Here is a 21,627-nt window from a genome sequence, read left to right as displayed (position 1 = left end):
TTTTTGCTCAAAACACAAAAAAGGTTAAAAAAAATTCTCATTTAAGGGCAATCACTCGTATAAAGAGTGACAGTCTACTTACTATATCGGCAAAATTTGTCTAGTTTGTAGATCTTGCCTTGCTGATCATTTTTGCTATTTAATGTTTCTATTTATCTACTTCAATTTTTATCAGACAAGGAAAAACGCAAAACGCATAAAAAAAATAAAAATCGTGAAAATCGTCATTAAAGGGCAATTACTCTTAGAAGGAGTAGTTGGACAATTTCCTTCATGTTGCCTTCATTGTAGATCTTGTCTTGCTGATCATTTTTGCTTATTTAAGTTTCTATATATCTATTATAATTGTTAAGATATAAGGCAAAAACACAAAAATATGGTAAAAATCGTCATCAAAGGACAATAACTAATAAGGATCGACTGTCGATATCGACCATGTAATCTTATTTGTAGAACTTGTCTTGCTGATCATTTTTGCATTTTAAAGATTCTCTCTTATCTATTATAGTTTTCAAGATAATAGGCAAAAATGAAAAAAAAGGGGTAAAATTTCACATTTAAGGGCAATAACTCCTAAAAGAAGTCGTCTGACAGTTTTGACGTATGTAGACAATTGGTAGAGCTTAAGATTCTGAACATTTCTGCAGCTGTCAGATTTTCTCTATTAATAACGGTTTTCAAAATAATGGACAAAACTTGCATTTTACTCGTATGTTCTATATTTAGCCATGTCGTCCATCTTTTTTGGCAGGCGGGGTCATCGGACATATTTTCTAAACTAGATACCCAATGATGATTGTGGCCAAGTTTGGTTAAATTTGCCCCAGTAGTTTCAGAGGAGAAGTTTTTTGTAAAAGTTAACGACGACTGACGACGGACGCCAAGTGATGAGAAAAGCTCACTTGGCCCTTTGTGCCAGGTGAGCTAAAAAACGAAGATGTGGCATGATTGCAAGTGAGAATTCGAATATATATTACAAGATACCATATAACATATAGGAGATAGAAACTATAGGTCACTGTATGGCATTCAACAATAAAAAAAAACCAATATCGTATAGCAAGTTATTAAAGGTCCCAACAAAAAATGTGTAGAACAATTTAAAAGAGAAAACTAATGGCCTGATTTATGTATTAAACATTAAACGAAAAACAAATATGACTTACAGCAACAAACGACAACCACTGAATTATAGGCTCCAGACATGGGACTGGCACTTACAAGTCTTTTTTTCTTTTCTTTCTAGTATGTGTACATATGAAATAATCAAGTTTCAGTGAATGGTTGGAGCGGATTTGAAAGCAGATTGTGATGATGTGATGATGGTCGTAAATAAAACCTAGAATGATATTGTCATTTCTTGTACTTTTCATATGTTTCATCTTTTAATTCTATTTTGTGAGCGTGAAGTATGAGACATGGTTCATAGTAGGGAAGGGGAAGTAGTCGTATTTCCTATAACTGATATAAAAATCATACTACGTTTCATTGAATAATGATTTACATCTACCACAGTTAAGAGTTAAGGGTTCTTCCGGAGCACCTGAGATCACCTCCAATTTTTGGTGGGGTTCGTTTTGCTCAGTCTTTGGTTTTTTATGTTGTGTTTTGTGTACTGTTGTTTGTCTGTTAGTCTTTTTCTTTTTCAGCCTTGGCGTTGTCAGTTTATTTTCTACTTATGAGTTTGAATGTCCCTTTGGTATCTTTCGCCTCTCTTAGCTATTAATAAATGGTCTAAACCTTCATTTCTGACATTGTTCATATGTTCCATTTGAGAGAGACTAAAAGCATCAAATGCAAGCGCATAGTAAATTATGTGAAGAAGCTTGAACGCAATGCCTGAACAAAGTCCGAAGAGGCAGATCGACATGCCAGTCATAAAGATGTTTAATATTTTGCATTGTATTTTACTAATAAGGTTTGTTTAACAGCAAATTTTATTCTGTACAGTATTTTTAAAATACTATGGCTTTTTTTACCCCAGCGATATATTACATTAGCTGTATTTGACAAAACCTTACGGAATTTTAGGTCCTCAATGCTCTTCAATTTGTTCTTTATTGGCCTTTTTTACTTTCTTAACTCGATGAGTCTTGTATAGACGAAACGCGCGTCTAGCGTACAATTTTTTAAGCTTGGTATCTATGATGAGTTTATTTATTAGTTTTACTATAAACTTTTCATTGTATACTGACTGCATTTACTTTTGACTTCTAGACGTCTTTTACGTTTGTGGTCGTTGGATTATTGTCTCATTGATATAATACTCATCCCCGTTTTGTTCATATGTCTAGGTATATACAAAGCTAGTAACATATTTTTTTCAATCTCTTTATTAATGTAACAACTATTATCCAAGCGGCGACGGAACTGTTGATTGTTGCTGGGTCCAGAATACTGCTTCTTGTATATCTAATCCAAAACTAAAAAAAAAATGATATATAATAATCTGATAAATAAAATCTTATCTTTTGACCTTTTTCTGCACTTCTTCGTTTTGTGTGTGTGTGTGTTTATTAGCTTTATTCAGGTTGTTTTTATAATACTACAGTGTATGATTGATATTGGTCAATTCAATATGATCGGTTGATAAACAAGAACTGAAAGATGTTGTTCATACTTCGCCGGAAAGTGGTTTACATCGCCATATTTCAAAAATATAATTAGCAGTATAGGTAACCAAGTTTGTTTTCAAGGTAGTAAGAGGTTGTGTAAAACTGACACATTTAGTATTGATTCTTTGGGAAACTTGTGTCTCGTCCCTTTTGCATATTAAAGCAACTGCAATATTTCAAAGTTGATTTTAAATAGTGAAAAGTATTATTGTATGATAAGAAAGAAAACTGTAAAATGACAGACTTTTGACAAACATATGAGAAGATAGCTCTTATAAAATGCTTCAATAAAATCTGAAGAAAAATGGGTAACTGTTTTTTTTTTTTCTTGCTTAAAAGAATAGAAAAAATATCTATTTTCATATCCTCTTAACAAGTAAAGTTATGAATTTTGGAATCAATTAATAATATTCTGTATTTGTTAAATCATTTGTTTTCTTCAGATATAGTGAAATAGTTTTGCCATTTAAATGAAAATTTTAAAATTGAATTGTATTACTACATCGAATTTAGCTTATTTCATTTAAATTCTGTACTAATCATTTTCTGTTATTTGCGATCTCAGATGGACAAAGACTTCCGTACTATCTTAATGAAATGTGTTTTTTTCTTCAGAAAATTGATGTCTATATTTTGGATTTTGAAGTTTATTAAGAGTTTTATTTAATGGTCTTGAATATTTTGGCTTGCTTTCGGTAATTGTTACTTATTACGCTTGACTTAAGATGAGGATGTCGGTTAAACGACAATGAGAATTAAGGCAATCAAAGATGACAAGACTGTTACAATATAGATCTAGTATAAAAGAAGGAGTTGCACGTATACGCATTTGACAGTAAATCAAAGGCGAATATAGCCAAGAGGTGGGGATTGGGCACAACAAACAGTGTTCAAAAGTAGACAGATCTTAGTTAAAATTGTGACACGTTCGAGCGTGTAGTTCTATCTGATTGTCTTTTCAAGTTCAAAGTTCAAAAGATTGCGGACCTTTAGTTTCGTTTATTTTCCAAGCCGATTATTTCTGTTCGTTTTTTTAATTTCCGCGGGTTTCTGTTCGTATTATGACATGATAACTTTGTATATATAGAAAAGCCTTGTTCATCTAAGGGCTTCAGAAAGAAGAACGTAGTCGATTGCGGACCTTTGATTATTTTGAATACGTGTATAAAGTTCTTTACAAACGGGGAGTCAATTTACAGCAAGTAAGTCACTCACATCTATAAACTGACGAAGCCTTTTTTTCATTATAGGAAGCTAATTCACTCATGATATGAAAGTTTATAGAGTGACACTTTTCAATACATTTTCTGTTAAAGTCACCCATTAGTAAAATTTCATAACCAGAACGGAATAAATTTGAGCAGTTTTCAAGTAGTTTATACATGAGAATATCGGTTATTTGCCGATCGATTCCATCATTTGTAAAATATGCAATTCCAATAGCTGTTTGATATTGCCTATTCTAGATAGAACCCACGTACATATGTTCATGTTTATCGTTTTTACTACTAGTATTAAGAAGGTTATCGCCAAGAACAGGATCTTCTGACTTTAAAGAAAGACCTATACCCCCTTTATCTTTACCTGATAACCTGCATTTTCCGATCCATGTATAAGCATGGTCAAGGTCAGCGAGTCGATCATTTGTTTTTAAAAAGGTTTCAACCATGCCAAATGTACTTACGTTATGATTAGAGAGACAGTGTTTAAATCGTGGTAGTTTGCTGATGGAACCGCGGATGTTTAAAAAGTCTATTTTCGAAATATATTTTGTCTTGGACTTACCGCGTTTTCCAATTTTATGTTAAGGCTTCCCTTTCTTACAGATCTTTGCTTCACAAGAGCTATCGCCATTTACGGCGCTCGCTTCTTGGCAGAGAATTTATTACATATTACAAGACTTGGCCATATGGCCTTAATTACAATTACACTCCAGAAAAGAGAGGCGAAAGATACCAAAGGTACATTCAAACTCATAATTTGATAACAAACTGACAACGACGGAGAAGCAGATCCTGCTCCACATGTGGTATACATCGTGTTGCTCATGTAAGTACAAACTCGGTGATAAGTCTAACTCGGTAAGAACAGTGATGAACAGATTACAATTCTTAATGAGGAGGGTCTAGAACGGTAAGCAACCATATTTATTTAGATTTGTTGTCGGTTTTTCTGTTGGTTAGATCTGTTTAATTCATTAAAAAGTTCTCGAAGTTTTAGAATTTGACTAACCATTCCGTTTTTACGTTTTATGTTGAAGGTGATACGGTGACCTGCTTATGTGTACTTTTGATAATTTGATTGCCACAGCATTTGCATGAACTATACGTAGATGTAGCTACTTTTATAAGTTATAAACATATCTGACTTTAGATATTATGATTCACACAACAAAATGATAATTTTCAATTCATTTCAAAGAATGGAATTTCTACTGACTTTTAAGAGATAACACAGATTTCAATAAATATGAAACTTACTACTGACTCTGAATTCCATTACTTAATTTAGCTTCAAATGTATCAGTTGTTGGTTCTACAGTCCAGATGACTTTGTTGTTATTTCCGGCTCCGGCATGTTTTCCCGCCAGACACACTAATGAATTCTGGATAATTTTACAATGTTCATTATAATACATGTTTTTTACAGGTTTTTTTAGATGAATTTACGACTTGTTCATGCGCATATTTTGCCAAAGTTAAAAGACAAATTGGTACGCAGGTTTGGTTATAGAATTATTCAACTAGCAGAAAAAAACAGACTAGTAAATAAAACACATTGGTACGCAGGTTTTGTTATAGAATTATTCGACTAGCAGAAAAAAACAGACTAGTAAATAAAACACATTTCGTTTCGAATGCAAGTGCTTAAATGTCATCTAAAATGCCTCTGAAAATACGTGGACTATACCTGGCTAACACTTTAAACTAAATATGTCTTGGCCATTTCATCATATCGGTACCGTCATAGCAAATATTTTCGTCTGCAAGACTGTTAGATACAAAGTTGAAAAACCGACTGTCCCCTATATTAGTTGACAAGAAAATGTTTCCAAATAAAATAAATTCGTTGCATCCTCTGGTGACCCTTAGTGAATAGTTAAACTTCTAATCCTTACGCCTTTGTACGCATTAAATGTATTAACGATTACGAAGGTTTGATATGGTTTTTCCTTGTTAATAGGTGTTCATTAAATTATGTTGATTAAATTATTGTTTTTTACTTAATTAGTACTTGTAGGTAATGAGCTATTAATTATGGGGTGTAATTCCTTGTCCCAGATACTTATGTAGATGTTATTTGTCCGTTGAACAAATGTTGCAAACCACAGACTGTAAAATACGTATTTTTGTGTTTCCGTGTTGTAGATATATTCCCGAGCGAGTACTCGAGTATCGCTCGATAAAACCAACGAGTACTCGATTAGTAATTGTTCATCGAGTTGACATCAGTATTTTTTTTGTGATTAGTGCCCCTGCTATCTTTTTTTGGGTCCTCCAATGTTCGAAAAGACTACGTCAAGTTTAGTTGTTATATTTACATGTACAAACTAGTTATTTCTAAGACCCGATCGGTTTTCTCGTGCTTTTTTTCTTTAAAAATGTATGACTATTTTGTTAATAATATACAGGCTAGCCGTCGAAAAACACACACAAGAAAGTAGTACGTTTGGTGCCTAATTAAGTAATCTTTCTGTCGAAATGATGCCTTAACTTAAAACCATGTACGGTCTATCAAAGACACATTATACATTTAAAGTACACAATTGTTGCCTTTTTAAAACCCACTAGCTTCTCATGTGTCTTTCTCAATTTAGGAGCCTCGTTCTGAAGTTAAATCGTATGGTTTGTGTCCTTGGGAAATTACAGGTCCTTCGTTTTGATAGTATCTGTTCAATTAATTCACAACATTTTAGACTCAGAGGGATTCAGATTGCTTGATTGTTACTTTGATGTCCAGTGGCAAATATTCAATGTATATTCAGGACGAGAGTGATATAGAGGTTATTATATTATATAGACAGATATCTATTGTTGCAGACCAGATTTTGACCTCAAAATGACCTTCAGTTGTATTGTGTATTTGAATTGCTGTCTCATTACTGTACACCTATAACATCTTTTTATACAAAGTCATTTTCAAAAACTGCAACTTTTCTGGTGTCATTTTCTGTTATTGTCTTACCAATGTATATCTGAAGTAACCATAAATGTTCCCGGATGTACAGCTTCCAGGACAGGTTCCACTTGAAAATAAATTAAATTAGATAAGAGGGTCTGGATGGGGTTTACAGAATAGCGAATATTGGCAAACAAAATTATGAATAGAGAAAAAAGAGAGGCGAAAGATACCAAAGGGACATTCAAACTCATAAGTCGAAAATAAACTGACAACGCCATGGCAAAAATGAGCCACAATAATGAATAGAGAATAATGGGGTGCAAAGAATAACTGTGGAAAATAAACAAATTAGGTGATATGATACGGATTACAGAAATAAACGATTTACAGAATAAAGAAATCATTTCGTTACAGATATATTTAATAGTAAACTATTGTTCTTGCAAATTTTACAGAATGAAAAGATAAAGAAATATGTCTCAAAAAGTAATGAAATACATAAATGAGGGACCCCATCCAGACCTTCAAATAAAGGCACTCAACAACAATCCGTAAACCTGCACTAAACCACACCAGACCAGTGTACAATTTTGACATTTTAAGCAAAATAGAAGTACAATCGAGGATATATTTTTTAATTAATGGATGCTAAAATATGATAATAACGATAATTGTTACATGTAACTTGACTAGTGTTAAATTCACTTTCTTTCAACATTTTATGGTTTTCTGTAGAAATTTATATTTCCGTGCTTAACAACATCAGTGGCAATTTCACTTAGTGATGTTTTTGTTTTATAAGAAATTATGTATAAGAGAATTGAACATGTATGCAAATATACAAACCCACAAGCTCCACTGATCCCCACACCACAATCATTAAACGTTGTACTGCAGTTTAGTTGTCCCATATCTTTATACACTATCAACACACAGAATAATATGTACGGGTAGTCATCACTTCTGTGTTGACATGAATTATCAATGGTAATAATTATAAATCAACTGTTTACAGAACTTGAAATTTTCGAAATACTAAGGATTAGCCTCCCATTGAATAGATTATCTTAGCTGTATTTGGCAAAACCTTTCGGAATTTGTGGTCTTCAATGCTCTTCAACTTCGTACTTAATTCGGCGGTTTAGGGAGCTACCATTTGATTTTTATGGGGGGGCTAGGATGAAAAATTTGTCCTGCATTTTTTTTTAGTTGTAATCTCTGTCCTGCCTTTTTATTTTTCACTCTGTTCGGTCCTGCCTTTTTTTTTTTAAGTTTATCTCCTGACTTTTTTTTACCTAAATTGTCATCCTGACTTTTTTTTTTGCAAGTGTCTCATCCTGCCTATTTTTTTCAAATTTCATCCTAGCCCCCCCCCCATAAAAATCAAACGGTAGCTCCCTTAAAATGTTTTGATTCGAGCGTCACTGATGAGTCTTTTGTATAAGAAACGCGCGTCTGGCGTGCAAAATGTTAATCCTGGTATACATGATGAATTTATGTACTATGATGATAACATATAATCAAGAAAAATGTGAAATAATTTATACGAAAAAAAAATACGGCCTTATTTATGACAAAACAATAAACGAAAAACAATTAAATACATGTATGACAGGCAGCAACTGTTACCGTCCTACAGTAGGAGGAACTTACGTATAAAAATAGCACTGTGGACTCTCTATCGTATCTTTCCCCTTTTGTAATTTGATTCACAAAGGAATGATGTGCATAAAAATGCGTTGCAATATAAATGGCCCAAAGAGGTAATAATTTCATTTAAAATTCGCTAACATTTGAATAATGATAGAATATTGTATTTTTGTTGTAATTAACGATTCTATAAGGAACTAAGAAGTCAACGTTTTACTTTATTTTTTGTAGTTTTCACGTGTGTAGTTGTAACAAAAAATTTGTTCCTGCGTGACATTTGTTCCGGGCGTGACATTTGTTCCGCCGGAACAAATGTCATAGGAAATATGTTCCACTGGAATTTATATCACAGAAAATATGTTCCAGCACTGTAAAAGTTTGTTCCGGAACTAATTTTTTTACCAAATGTGAAATAAGTTCTGGAACAAAAATAACAGCTCCATGAATTTTGTTCCAATGTTAAAAGTTTTTAAAAATTGAAATATATGTTCTTGGGATATTAGTTTTGAAAGAACATATTTCATAGAAATCAATGAATAAGTTCCGCTCAGACCTATTTCACAGAAAATAAGGAAATTTTCTGGTTACACTTAAATTATAATACAAGCTTGATGCTGTACTGTGCTTGCATGGGGTACATTTACAATTGAAAGCATGACTGTAACTTTAGGATGAAGATAAGAAATAAAAGCAATGGTAATGTATCATAATTTGTATTTATGTTTTATGTGGTATTCCTTCTTGTTTCCTGTTACATGTAACTGTCATGGTTGTTTTAGTCATACATGTACATTTGTACATAGGTCATGGCACAGTTTCAAAAGAGTTTTTTGTTTCTACATGTATTTTTATATAATTGATCAGTCACTTTGTCCTTTTCAAATTAGTACAAATGTTATCTTTAACTATACTTTTTTTACTGAATGATTTTTCTTATTCTACCCTTTTCTGGCTCTTAAGTGTCATTTTCTTTGGTATTTTTTATGGAGTACTTATGTAATTTAAAAACATTTGCTATACTCCACAGGATCTAAATAGGATGTTTACTTTTTTAATTTATTACTTTATCAATCTAATACATGTTTTTTTATAATGTACTTGAATGATAACTTTAAACTCACTGATGATAAATGCTCAGTATATAAGATAACTTGTTAAACCAGTGGAACATATTTCACAGACAAGGAACTTATTTCACCAGGAGAGGAACAAATCTCACAAATCCAGAACTTATTTCAACAGGTAAGGAACAAATCTCACAAACCCGGAACTTATTCTACTAGGTAAGGAACAAATTTCACCATCCCAGATCTTATTTCACCAGATAAAGTGTGGAACTTATTTTATAGAGATGGAACAAATTACATAGAAATTATCTGTGAAAAAAGTTCTCCCAGAACATATTTCCTGTGATATTAGTTCCACTGGAACTTTTTTCACAGGAACAAATTTTGGCTCACATAGTGAATGGAAAAGTTTAAAGATGCGTTGTGACTTTGCGATGTATGACAACGTTTGAAGCTGTAGTAATAATAAACAGTAAATTTACATTTGTCATATTAATTCATACGGCCATTCAAATGGCACTTCAGCAACAAACCACTATTACTGAACTACTAGCTCCTGATTTGGGACGGGCACATATAAAATATGGCTGGGTTAAACATGCTTGTGAGCGCTTAACCCTCACTTAACCTGGAACATTAGGGTAGTAGCTCAACATATAAAATCAGGAAATGACGGGACTCATCAGACACCAGCACAAAACTAACACTAAGACTCGACTCATCAGACCCGCACAAAACTAACACTAAGACTGGAATTGTCATACCGGCACAAAACTAACACTAAGACTAAATTCACAAAGTACCTATTTAAGAGTACTTGCAGTCACTGAAAACCAGTTCAACCCATGCAGTAACAACTAATACAGAAATCATGTATCTAAGACTAAATGCCATTATTCTAAAAACAATTTGAAATGAACAAAACATTGTTTCTGAAGAATGTTGACACTGTGTTGTGTAATTTACAAGGAAAAAGATGAAGCTGAAGTTAGAAAATGTACATTTAAACATTACCTACGACAGTTGATCTTGCTCTTAAGGATTGTTCACATAATCTTATTCAAAGAGTACTTGCGGTTACTGAAAGGAAGTTCAAATCAAATAACAACTAATCGAAAAAATCATGCTCATCATTGTCTACTTATTTAAACACTTGAAGCCATGAAATGGTACTTTTCGCACATCTCTGTGCCAATATCACCCTGCTCAGTCCCTATGTAATTTACGTATTACCGAGAAGTGATAAGACCTTATAAGCGATTCATAACGTGTAAGAAGTTATCAGCATGATCAGCGATGTCACAATATGGCCGCAGAACTTAAATAGTTTAATACTTTCGTTTGGAGAATCAAGCGTAAAACTTGTCTTAAGCAGGGAGAAAAAAAAAAGAAATGGTACGATAAACATATCGCATATTGTGTGAAAAAATCATAAAATATTAATCGCTGGACAAATATTTTTTGTTATGGGTCACGGCGCTCACTCGCCAAAAAGGTTCAGATTATGTCTCGCGGCTGATATTTTACGATATCAATGTGCAGAAAACTCGATACTCAATACAAATAAAGTATATATAGTGAAACCTGTCTAAACCGAATCTTGTATAAACCGTACGTAAACCTGTCTAAACCAAACATTTTCTTATGTGTAGTCATATAAAATGTTATGCGTTGTGAACCTGATTAAACCGAACATCTGTCAAAACCGAACAAAATCTCAAGTCCTGAAGATGTTCGGTGTATACAGGTTTCACTGTACATTTATCTTTTCAAAACAATAAAACAGCACGATGATACATACATACTACTTTGTCTGATCCTTGTTTATTTCCATCTGTACCATTGCATACGTAAACACCAGTATCAGTGACCAAATCAACGCTTGTAACAATCAAACCATCACCGACAAGCAGATATTTCCCAGGGTTACCCGATAAAGGAGGACTGTATGCTTTAGACCATGCAAATTGTGTCTGTCCACCACCGGAAGCATCACATGTTAGTTGGAGAAACGATTCACCAGAGACTAATGGTCTGTTGTGTGGACTTGCAGTGACCTTGAATGGCACTTAAAATATATTATACAACTAAGGTCATCGATAGTAGTGTTATACAACTAAGGTCATCGATAGTAGTGTTATTAAGCAAACAAATCAGTATAGTAATTATTGTCCATAAAACCTTAAAAATACAAACAAACAAAGCAAACACAAATTCAAAAAACAACAAAAATAAAAATAAGTAAATAAACAAAACAACATTAACAAAAGAAACAAAGCATAAAACCAAAACAGAACAAAAAGAAAAGTATGTCATGGAAATGTCGATTTAGAGTTCTATGAATAGCTATAAAAGATGCTAACAACAAAATTTCGTCAATACTTAAAACTATCGCATCACAGACTTCATTACTTTCGACTAACTCAGTATAGTAAGTTACGTAGTTATGTGGAAGTTGCATTTTATGTCCCTTAAGCCGTGTAAACAGTACTGTATCTTGTATTCGGAATCCTTTAAATCTTTATTCTTTATACTCTGTACATTGTAGCATAAAAACGGCCTTAGTCCAACCTTTAAAATTGATATACAAGACACTGCATCTATACAGTAGGGAGTTGGAGGCCAAACATTCTAAGAACACGTAGTTCGTCTGCAGAGAACACTAGCAAATCAACAATGATATTGTGAATGCAAATACCGCTCGTTGTGAGGTGCTTTAAACGCCAGGATCTTTATTGACAAAACTACCGGTGTTCCTTCCAGATGTCGGTGGTTCCAAACGGCTACTCCGGCCTTCTTCATAACTTGAAACAAAATAAGTCTTACCATTAATACTTAATCTTCCAGACGCTGTAGTTGAACCAACACTGTTTGTCGCAGTGCACGTGTAATCTCCTTCACTAAACGCATCAACGTGAAACAACGTAACAGATCCATCAGAATTGATTCGTGCTGTTTTTGGGGGTATACTTCCTGTCTTTGAAAAACATTACAGTGGGTTAAAATGACTAATGCGAAATAGGAGATATTACACTCTGAAAGACCTAAATACTATGTAAATCTTAACCAAAAAATAAAGTCGTTTTCAAAAATTTATTTCCATATTGATCGTTATGTACTTTATCGGTATTTGTTGCATTACTGGACATTTGGAACAATCCCGTAAAAAATTGACACCACAATGCAAACGTGATTGTTGTCTAACGTCAAGAGTTCAAAAGTATCAAACTCGGGTCAAGTGTCGAAGATTCCAAAATAGCGATAATGTCTATACATTCCATTAATGAAAATCCCGTATCTTCTCTATCCCCCATGTTTTGTTATCTATACTGTATAGCTTTTGTATATTGGAAGTATATGTATAGTGGTTTATATCATGGGTTTTGTTAAAAAGCTGTGTGTCCACGTTTTTTTGTAGTACAATTTTTAAATTTTAGATGTACTTCATGTCTATGAGAGAGAAAAAAAACCGTAGATGAATATGATTCATAAGAAACAATGATAAGGAGATATGGAAACGTTCTCAAAACACCAAAATACTATGAAATCTTAACAGATAAATATACAGTTTTAATGAGTTTTCCATAGTAGTCGCTATGCAACTTATTGCTACCGAAATGTGTCCGACATTACTTAATATTATGAGACGATCCCATTAATTTCGACGTAATCAGAGAAAAATGTCTGACGCCACAAAGCAAATGTGACCGTTGTCCACGGGGAAGTCTCTTCCTATATGAAAGCATACACAGACGTGCCGCTGAAATGGGTCCCTTTTTTTGAAATGTCAAATATATCAATGGGGTGCAAGTTCACTAAGGTAATATATCAATAAGTCAGTAGTTTCATCTTTCGATTTGATATCTGTATATATGCTAGTTTATCCCTTTAAATAGAATTAAGATTTAATTGTATATTTGAAAATTGAGAAATATGTGAATGGGTTATGATTAAGCCATTAAATTTATTTATGGGTCTCGATTTTCAGAAGACTTCAATATATGAATAGGAGTGTTTTTGAACTCCCAGCTCCACGAGTGTTCCTAAAATATCTCATGTTGAGGACCCCCTTCATGTTCTGTTGTCTTCCGTTAATAGTCTTAAAGTCTCAAATTCTATGACCAAGTGTCAAAGTTTCCAAAATTGCTATGATGGCTATATGTTCCACCAATGAAAATATCGCTTGGTTTTTCTCTAGCCATCTTGGTAATGTATGCTTCTTAAGATATAATGCTTCCATTTTCAGTACCGTATTCTGGACCGAAATTCTGATACAAAGATATTCGCAATCATTTTGCGCAAGGAATACCAATCGAAACAGAAAATACTGTACCACTCTTATATCGGTACTTTAATGTGTCTTTGTCTTTTTTTAGCCGTTTTTTTTTTGTGTGTTTAGTACATATTTTAGGAGACTAGCTCTTTGAAACTTATCTGTACAGTTATATTTTTATATTCTGCTGTTACATCACTGTCTCAGGTTTGAGAGAGGGTTTAGTACTCACAAATATGTAAACCCAATATGGCATACAATTCCATATGCAGGTCTCAAGCTTGGAAACATTAGTACAGTTGTTGCCGTCCATAACTTGTTTTTCAGTCAGTCCGTATGCTGGCTATGATCTATTGTTTCACGTTTTGTCATCCGAGCTTACTCTACGGTCAAAAGCCCATACGGCGACCTGTAGTTTTAAGCTTTTCGAGAATTTAAAATTATGTTCTTTACACTGAAAGGTATTTATTTCTTTCAAAAAATATACATAGGGTAGGACTAAAAAGGCACATTGGTTCATAGAAAGGACAGAGGGGAGCACAGAAAGAAAGGACAGAGAGGTGCTGTCTTTCTCTATTTTTGTATAAGCTATGACAATGGTACAAGTAAGTACCTTAGGAAATGTCCATGCCACACTAGCCGGAGGGTTGGCGATATTGTCACAATAAAGTGTTAACGTTGTACCGATGTTAACTAAATGGTTATTTGGTCCACCAATTATCACAGGTTTTGCTACAAAACAGAACAAATTAACAGATTAATTCGAATTAAAATACACATTCTATATCCAAGCTTAACGTTTGCTTGTAATGATCTGAAGGCGCTCTGTTCTACTTTCTGTTTTAAAAAACTTTTGGGATCCTCTTGTTTTGTCGAATTTTGCCTTAAAAAATGTATGATCCCGTCAATTTGTATAAAAAATAGTAAATATTGTAAATTCAGAAATGTATGCGTGCTTTTATCATTGCGACTATTGCACAATGAACAAAATATCCAAGATTATTTATTGCAATTTCAGAAAATTTTATCAAATTTTAAATGTAATGTTTTATTTTTGGGAAGCCAATCCCGTCGCAATTCTCGCAATAACAAACACATTACAAACATTTCTGAATTTACAGTATAAAATGAAATAGGTAACAAAAATCACCAAAGGTACTGTACTGTACAACATACTTAACCAAATACTGGCTTATAAACCTTCAAATAAGGACAAACAACGAACAACACATGGTTCAGAAAGATTGACTTGGTATATTCCTCTTTTTCGTAAGCACAAATTCTCCGTTTTGCCTATATATATATATATGTAATATTTTTTAAGCTTGAATTGCATACTTTGGCAAAAATGTTTGGGTTTGAGTTTTCCTGCAGAAGAAAAATCAAGTAAAGCGAATACGAAACACTTGAGTTTATACAGTGTTATTTTCTTGGTTTAGTCGCACAAAGGAATAATGTGTTTTTGTATTGAAGGATTTACAGTGTACATTTCTAAAAGATACAGGGGCCTCGGTGGCCGAGTGGTCTAAGTAGTTACTACTGTAATCACTAGCCAGTCAACACTGAGGTTGTGAGTTCGAACCCCGCTCATGCGGGTGCACTCGACTCCAATCTTAATTGACTAGGATTGTCAGTTTTCCTATCGAAGGTCGGTGGTTTTTTCCGGGCACTCCGGCTTCCTCCATCAATAAAAACTGGCCGCCACGAAATAGCCCAAAAGCGGTGCTAAAAAGTGGCGTTAAAACACCAAAAAATCAAATCTAAAAGATACACATAGAAAAGTGATTTAGCCTGTAAATTATTCACATTCTACACATGGGATATTTTAAAATACACAAGTTCAAAAGTTGTGTATAACTATAGAAGCTTCAATGTAACAAAAAGTTATATTTATTGAGGTCTTTCAACTACATGCTTCTAACGTCACGCTTATGGAAACTTAAATGTTCACGGTTTTAAGGCTGTGTAACATTACTCTTTTAGTACTGTACGTACATTGAAATACTTCTGGTTCTAATTATTGAGTTGTTCCCCTTTTATAACGGTCTGATATGATTTGTGTAACAAAATATAAATTGAGTCAGTTTTATGTTTAAGAATACAAGTGAACACGTGCTGTTTTTGTCATTCATAAGTATCGCTATTATACGGTCCAAAGACACTAAGGTTCAATATACACGCAGCCTTTAACCTACACTTTTAAGTAAGTAAGTTATACATATGGAAGCAGCTTGGTATAATTTCTAAATAAATAAACAATACATAATAACTTACATATAACATGTAGATTAGATGATACTGATTTGTTCTCGAAACCGTTAGCAACCTCACATATATACTGGCCAGCAGACAAAGCACCAACATGATTCAGATGTAAAACGCTTTGTTGAGCTCCAGTGGTGACGCTGGAAGTAATTACCTCCCTTTGGCCGTTATATTTCACGTGATACCATTTAACTGTTGGTGGAGGAACACCAGAAAATGTGCAGGTTAAATCTTCATTTTGATTTGCATCTAACTGTGATTGTGACGGGGTTATATTGATCTGAATCGGATCTGCAAAAGTTCAAAAGTTGATATGAAACAAATTTTCATTGGTTCCGAGCATGAAATAACAGTATATGAACAATATATAGTACTTGATATAACTCACCAGGGTTTATTCTGGTGATATAGCAAATTATACGAAATCTACAGCAATAATAAACACTGAATACATAGTGTTTTAAAAAATGATGATAGAGAATGTGTGTAATCATGTGCACTTCAACATCGGTTCATTATGAGGTACATATAAACATGGACTGGTTCAGTACTATATATTGGTGTTCGGCACCATAAAATAGAAAAATAAATAGAACAAATAAAAAAAAATTAATGCAAAGTAGCTATGAGACTAGTATTTTACGAAAAACTACAGCTTTCCTTGGACACATTATAAAGTTAAGAGCAATAAGAATAGAGTTATCATTTTTGAAATGGCAACATGATGTCATATGTTGAAAAAAATTAAGAGGTAAGGCAACTAAAACTTTGTCTGGCATAACAAACAATTGAAATCATATACATGTATACGGTATAATCCTTAAAATCAGCTTTTTACCCTCCCGGAGCACCTGAGATCTCCCCAATTTTTTGGTGGGGTTTGTGTTACTCAGTCTTTACTTTTCTATGTTGTGTTTTGTGTACTGTTATTTGTCTGTTGGTCTTTTTCTTGTTTTAACCATGGCTTTGTCAGTTTATTTTCGACTGTGGATGTCCCTTCGTTATCTTTCGTCTCTCTTTTTTATCTATCAATGTGGACATAAAATGCTTCTGTAATATGTTATTTATTTGCTGTTGTCAGAACATATTTAGAGGACTAAAAGTCTTATGTCTGCTGATATATAGTACTTTTGATATATAATGTAGTGTATTTTACTTTGTTTGTATAACCAAAAGACTCCTGCGCAACAAAAGGGTCGGTTTAAGTGGTGCATGAAAATTTAAAAAAAATTATTTATAAAAAATTCAAAGTCAGGTTTTTATAAGTGCTTCATCTGTGATATTGATTTACTCTTCCAGTGTCCTACTCATGACTGATTGACATGGAATATTGTTTTCGTTTGTATTTTGATGATACTGTTATCATCTGACGACAAGAAAAGAATGTTCTTACCAGTCACAATGAGATTGAATTTTTTATTTACTGTTCCAAATATATTTGTAGCTTGACACGTAAATGTCGTAGAATCGGTAAACTCTGTTGTTCTAATAAGCAACCCGTCTACTGTTTGTATGTAACGCCCTTGGTGTTTAGGATCAACGGCAGGTGACCAGAGTACTTGCGCTTGTGGTAACCCAGTTGGTTTACAAGGAAGTATAACATCGCCACCTTTATTTACCGGTACTACGACAATTGATGGTCCCGTCAATGCAGGTTTAGCTAAAATAACATGCATATTAAATGTTAAATAGTCAATTTAACAAGTGTGGACACAGATCGGTGTGGATAGTTTTTGTTTTATTTGTGTTAGACAATAGTATGTTTGACAGTGTTCTCTCCACTGAGTTTATGCATTGGTTGTGCCCACCAGATGTTTTCGGATCTACTAGAACCTTATGTTAAACCGTGTACCACAATACCAGCGATCTTGGATTTTCATTGTCCAGTATACAATTGTTATAGTGATTGTTCTAATTAGTAAATGATATTTATAAAGTCTTGGATCTAAGGTCCGTATTTTCTTGTCATGATTTATACTGCCTTACGGTGGCATATAATAGTAGCTTCTACACGTCATTTTGTCTCTGGTTGAAAGGTGTCGCATTGGCAATCACGCCTTACGATGGCCTATAGTTGCTATCTTCTGCTTCATTTCGTCTCTGGTGGAAAGAAAGCAGTCTCATTGGAAATAAAGCCTTACGGTGACCTAAAAGTTCTAATATTTACGTTATTTGGTCTCTGGTGGAAAGTTGTCGCGTTGGAAATCATATATCTTCTTATTTAATATTGATATGAATGGAAATTCAGTAAATTTGAAAGAAATCTTCAAATCTCTTTTATTCGGCGGACAAATGCAGAACAAGTATGAACGCTCGCAAGATATTTCAAAAAGATAAGCAGTTTGTAATAGTATACCCTTTGACTGTTTGTATTATGGTTGACACCTGGGCTCTACGATAATTTGGGCAAAATGTTCCCGAAAAAAAAAACTCTCAGGTCGAAATACGTCATTCGACTGTGAAGCAATTTGACGCTTTACTTCTGATACTTTTTTACACGTTTATATAAAAGGTAAAGACAAATAATAAATATAGACTACGAATTCACGTCTCATATTATATTTTGACATTTTCTTAGAACTAATATATAATGATTTAAGAGGGATGCTAATCAGGATTTCATAAATGTTCCTCGCTTGATGAAGTCATAAGTCCACACATGCCTAGAAATGTACCTTTTTTTGTTGCAGTATTTGATATTCATCATTTAGATACATGTTAGATGAAAGAACTGGTCACATAAAAAAAATTGTCAACCATTAGATTACTGATCATTGTTGAAACAGAACTATCATGAATGTTATTGAATGCAATCAGTCGTTTCTTAACACAATCCTTCTGCCATGGATCGATACATTCAAGCTTAGAAATCACTCTCTTACACAAAAAATATAAGTGTATCGTTGTGTGTGTGCTTGTGTTGTGCGTTTTTTTTTTCTTATTTTTCTTTCAAATACATGTATATGTAAATGTACATAAAAACCCAACAACAAATCAATGTATTACACAAATTTGAAAGATAACACCTTTTTGAAAGATGACACTATTTTGAAAAATGACACTTTTATGAAAAAATTACAGTTTTTTCCTGTATTGCACTTTTTTTAATTTCATGTACACGTTTATTTATCGCCAAAATAAGCGCTCAAGTAAATTTTTCTTACCAAGGTGATTGCAGCAAGTGTCTACAACGTCATTATATTGTGTTCCAAGTAAACCTGAAAAAAAACTTATAAAAAATACCAGGCTTATAATTTGGTACGCCAGACGCGTTTAAAAATTAACAATAAGCAGCACACTATTGTTCAAACCATCATTATTAACGATTAGGAAGAAAAAAAACATAGATAATAAATCAAATAATTATCAAGATATTGTATAAACCATCATTATTAAAAAGGCGAGACAAGAAGAGTTAAAGCATCCAGTCCCTTCTATATATGACAATTGAAAAGGAAGACGGCAGTAGCCGATAAGTATGAATAAATATTCTATTTCCTCCCTAAAAATCCAACCAAATTAACAACATAACACTTCATTGGACATACATATAATGTTATACCTTGCAAATCTCGTCGAACAATTCTGTGATTAGAACCACATTCACCAGGTGGACCAGGATCTCCCTTTGAGCCTGCATCAAAAGAAAAGCCTTTAGATTAAATATGTCGTTGCATTAGAAGTAATGTTAATATTTGGTCACAACTTCACCCACGCCAATTCTTACTCTCACCATGCATGTCATTTCACATTTTAAAATTACTATTTCCCGGTTACAGGTTAATTTTATTATACCTCAGTCATCATTTTCTATATAAAATAAGTACACAATATTTTCACTATTTTTCTTATTGCAAGCGTTGAACTATTTGCATGCCCTCGATGAAACTATTTGACCGCAAGCGTCATTACATTTCGCGGAATTTCTATTGCAGCTACGGTATTGGATAACGGGTTTTTAACAATTCATTCGAGACTATCGGAATTCATTTCAATTATTAACGTCGATTCCCAAGTTCGAACATACACCAAGTCGCATCTGAGGACCGGGTCATGGCTCAGTCAGGGCGATTTGTGTCACTTTCCGATGGAGATCTGGAAGGATTAGTTAAGGACAAGGATGTAAAAAATAAAAACAATGTTGCTCTGCTGTTGAATCTATTCTGTTTTGGTAAAAATGAAGCTTTGAACGTACAATTGCCTGCTTGGTATTGGAATGCATATATATTTACCATCGAATAAATGTCATCATTATGTGTCCGTTGTCTCTTGCAAATGTAAAAATGAGTGTTGGTCAGCTGTGTCGTTCAATCCTTGGCATAACTTTGTGTCTGTTGTCTCTTACGGTATATTAAAACACTTACTGACTGGATATTCGGTGAATAGTAAGTTTATTGTCTTCTCGGATACAACTATTGACCTCGGCTATGCCTCGGGGCAATATTTGCACCTCCAGATATTAAACTTACTATTCCACTCATACACAGTCAATAGGTATAAAATATACTATTCATGCCATTAATTTGAATTTGCATTTATTCATATTGAAATGATATATTTTTCTTTTACTTTTTAAGCTGGATAACTGGTACAAATCTGTAACGTAACCTTACCCTTTTCTCCTTTTGCTCCAGATGAACCTATGTAAATGAATAAGGTGCAATGTTAATCAAATCAAATATAATCAAATTATTTTATTCTATTGGTGTAAAATCCGAATAGGTGATAGTTGGCAAGACAAACAAGACAATATTTACAAACATATATTATTCAAAGTTAACCAACATTCATAGTATAATATATAAAAGTATATCATATATTTAGATTTTTTTGGAGGAGGTGATATATACATATATATATATCACGTATATAAATTGCTGTTTTTATTGTATATACAAGTCTAAATTGAAAACAACGTTCAAACCTATGATCACGTTGGATAAAAACCGCAATTTTTATACGTGTGCATCCAAAACAAATTTCTTGGTACAGGGGTCTAAATACAGCACAAACAACATTTTTCAAAAGACAAAATGAGTGAAAACGTATATTTCAACAAAACGCATTTGACTAGCAGGTCGAACAACTGATTTTCTTAAACCCTGCTGACTGCCATTGGCGATTTCCAAATAAACGGATCACAAGATGTAACAAAATAGATCTTATTATTAATTTATTACCAAACAGAAAACAATAAACTTGCGGAAAAGATGGTATACCGCAAACATGAGGTGCAAAAATTTGTACACCATTTCCGGATATCGACAATTAATGTCTCTTCAGTGATGTTAGGAATCAAAACGGTATTTGGAAGGCCATATAATTTACTTCAATTTAGGATAGACTCTTGAATTTTGATATTCATATATCATTTTCAGAGTTAAAAATTTGTACATTATAAAATAAGACATCTTACATAAGAGAAATAAACATTATGTACAATATCAAAATATGAACTAAACTAAGATTTACGTAAAACATATTTCATAAACAAATAACATTTAAAGTTTAGGTTCCAAAACCAATGATCTCTGAGAGTACATTTCACTCATCATTTTTTTACTTAAACTGTCCAAAGTTTTACTGATATAGGGATCAACCTGATAAAAGTAATCACCAATCAGTATTTGTATTT

General features: G+C 33.2%; 1 protein-coding gene across 1 annotated transcript; it reads right to left on the bottom strand.

The window, feature by feature from the left end:
* Nucleotides 1-2,327: 2,327 nt before the first annotated feature.
* Nucleotides 2,328-19,732, bottom strand: LOC127722359 (peroxidasin homolog). The gene is made up of 12 exons (XM_052229244.1): nucleotides 19,720-19,732; nucleotides 19,555-19,626; nucleotides 19,157-19,210; nucleotides 17,386-17,652; nucleotides 16,002-16,283; nucleotides 14,341-14,459; nucleotides 12,281-12,431; nucleotides 11,256-11,522; nucleotides 7,584-7,659; nucleotides 6,801-6,861; nucleotides 5,096-5,220; nucleotides 2,328-2,423 (listed from the first exon to the last, which is right to left on the bottom strand). The coding sequence occupies exons 1-12, from the start codon at nucleotides 19,730-19,732 to the stop codon at nucleotides 2,351-2,353; spliced, it is 1,560 nt and encodes a 519-aa protein (XP_052085204.1). The 3' UTR covers nucleotides 2,328-2,350.
* Nucleotides 19,733-21,627: the final 1,895 nt, after the last annotated feature.

Source organism: Mytilus californianus, unplaced genomic scaffold (genome assembly GCF_021869535.1).
Source record: "Mytilus californianus isolate M0D057914Y unplaced genomic scaffold, xbMytCali1.0.p SCAF_12, whole genome shotgun sequence".
Lineage (NCBI taxonomy): Eukaryota > Metazoa > Mollusca > Bivalvia > Mytilida > Mytilidae > Mytilus > Mytilus californianus.
This window is presented reverse-complemented; position numbering and strand designations above follow the sequence as displayed.

Bases quoted from the DNA above. Each gene is read 5' to 3' on its own strand.
- LOC127722359 (XM_052229244.1), bottom strand. The intron at 19,211-19,554 runs GTATAACATTAT...GTTTTTTTTCAG, and splicing joins TGTTCGACGAGATTTGCAAG to GTTTACTTGGAACACAATAT. The intron at 6,862-7,583 runs GTTTGTATATTT...TTTATTTTCAAG, and splicing joins GGGATCAGTGGAGCTTGTGG to TGGAACCTGTCCTGGAAGCT.